Source organism: Artemia sp. Qi Xiang Cuo, chromosome 3 (genome assembly GCF_049724085.1).
Source record: "Artemia sp. Qi Xiang Cuo chromosome 3, ASM4972408v1, whole genome shotgun sequence".
NCBI classification, from domain to species: Eukaryota; Metazoa; Arthropoda; class Branchiopoda; order Anostraca; family Artemiidae; genus Artemia; species Artemia sp. Qi Xiang Cuo.
In genome coordinates this window covers 50,424,090-50,426,489 of record NC_142796.1, presented here as the reverse complement: position 1 = coordinate 50,426,489, position 2,400 = coordinate 50,424,090, and the positions used below count along the sequence as shown (strand labels likewise).

The 2,400-nt window shown below is 36.2% G+C and overlaps 1 protein-coding gene across 1 annotated transcript; it reads left to right on the top strand.

Annotated features, from left to right (window-relative positions):
• The first annotated feature begins 1,583 nt into the window (after positions 1–1,583).
• Positions 1,584–2,051, top strand: LOC148954237 (uncharacterized). The gene has a single exon (XM_089086206.1). It carries the CDS (start codon positions 1,584–1,586, stop codon positions 2,049–2,051), a length of 468 nt encoding a protein of 155 aa, XP_088942332.1.
• Positions 2,052–2,400: the final 349 nt, after the last annotated feature.

Genomic DNA, 2,400 nt, shown 5'->3' with positions numbered 1-2,400 from the left:
CACTAACTCTTCTGGGAACATTTTATTGAGTACTGAAATCTGTGGAATGGAAGACAGTTGCGAATGCTGCTCATATACCAGAATCATTTGAATTTGTAACGATAGAGGTATCATAAAAAAATATCCATCAATTTTAAAGGTCTTCCTACTTGCAAAAATCTTAAAGAGATTCTTCATCAGCAGTTTGATGTTCACAGTAGATACTTCTAAAATCTAGAACATTTCCAAAACATGAAAACATCATCTCATGTTTTAGGAGCATGTAGATCCAATTGTTGTCTGATCTTATAGTGTTCTTTGATTTAAGAAAAAAATATGTATATATGTTTGTCGATAACCATTGGGCCAAATAATCCAAAGTAGCACTGGGACTGTTTGGTGCTACATAAATTTACCATACTATTTTCTCAGGCCTTTGGCTTTCGATGGGTAATTTTGAACTAAAAAGAAAAAATTATATATTTAAAATCAGAATAAATAGCCAATTTTTTTATTCATTAATTTATGTCAAACTTTAGCATATCCTTATGCTACCCGTTAAGTCAAGCATATCCTTTCATTAATTTATGAAAGGATATGCAATATATTAAAGTATTCGGGTATGATTAATATAGGCTTTAGTAGTACTTCTTCAATGAGCTATGAAATTTCTATGCATACAAGTTACATTGCTCCATCTGAAAGGTTATTTTCAAAAGCAGGGAAGCTCGTTTTAGAATGGAGTACTAGACTAGGTGTAATTAGAATAATTATGTATTGCTTTTTCTTGATGCAAATTTCCAATGGAGAAGCCTTGGTTGCGTAAAATATCAGTTTTTGATAGGAAAAAAGAAATAAACTAAAATAAAAACTTCATATAAACACGTATACAAAACACGAAAAATAGAGCATTCACGAATCAGCACTGTAAACCAGATATGTTGATACACAATCAAAAAGACCACTTAGAGCTTTTACGCGAGCATGATCTTCGAGCTCAGAAGCCGAATCAAAGAGTTGTGTAAATGATACTCATTCGTCAGGTAAGTATTTCTAGTGTAAGGAGGGAGTCGGAGGAGAAACTTCAGGTACTTGAAAAAAGCGAATATAATCTTTAGTTTCTCTATTTTAAATAGCCCATTTCACATTGGTGAAACATTGAAAAAACTGGTAAAGTAACTGCTGGATAAAAATGTGACGACATTTTTCTAGTTAGGCTGAATTTCAATGAAGTCACTAGCTTAATTTATCCTTAAGCCTTATAACGCTGTCAACTATCATTGTTCGACTTCTCTTTTATTAGTTCTGCATAATAGCAAATGTACCTACTCCCAGCCCTGTAATGTTCTAAGCAGTGTTCCCCAGGGAACATTTTTGGGACCCACATTGTTCTTCTTTATATAAATGATATGATTACCGAAGTCAGCAACCACTTATCCCTTTACGCTAATGACTCAAAACTATTTGGTGTACGTGATAAATCATCAATGCAATCTAACCTTGACCATATTCGGGCATGGGCAGACTGGTGGTTTCTTTCTTTCAACAAATTAAAATGTGTCACCATTCATTTTGGTCACAATAATCCTCTGCACCAGTACACTATGAGTGATAACCACACATCATTCCCTATTCCCCTCCGAACTTGCACCAGTGGCAAAGATCTGGGAGTTACTATAAATAATTTTCTAAAGTTCCGCGAATACTATGTTTCCAAAGCAAATTCTAACCTTGGACTTATTAAAAGAACACTTACCAGCCGATCACATGGAATCCTATTGAAGCTATGCAAGGCGATTGTGAGACTAGTTCTTGACTTTGGAACCTGCCTCACTGGTCCTTTTTACAAAAGTGATATACAGTTGATTGAAGGTGTTCAAAGGAGAGCCACCAAGTGCATCTCTGGACTTGGTGAGAAACTATATAGTGAAAGGCTATCTAATCTAGAGCTCCCATCTTTGTCCTTCCGACGCGAGCAGAGTGACATGCTACTCACACAAAAATTTGTCAACCAACCCCAAAACAAGCTCTTTACCCAGTCACCCAACGAAAGACAAGCACGAGGTCATTAAAAAGGCTTCATAAGCCCAAAGTTGAATGTAGAATCAGACAAGATTTCTTTAGCTAAAGGGTCATCAATAATTGCAACTGTTTTAGCGAGGAGACAGTGTTTTCAAAATCAGCTGAAGTTTCCAAAAGGAAACTCGATACAGACTGGAAAGCCAACCTTTAAGATACAATTGGAGCTGTCGCTGCTTGTAATAAGTAAGTCATGGGTATAGTAAATAAAGTTCAGGTCAAAAGAGCTGGTAATTCCCAACCAAGCCAATGTTCCTTTTCCCTGATTACCATGCACCTGATAGAAATCGTCCTCCACGAACTGTGTCCCAGCCTATCCCCACCTTATCTCCTATTCCTTGT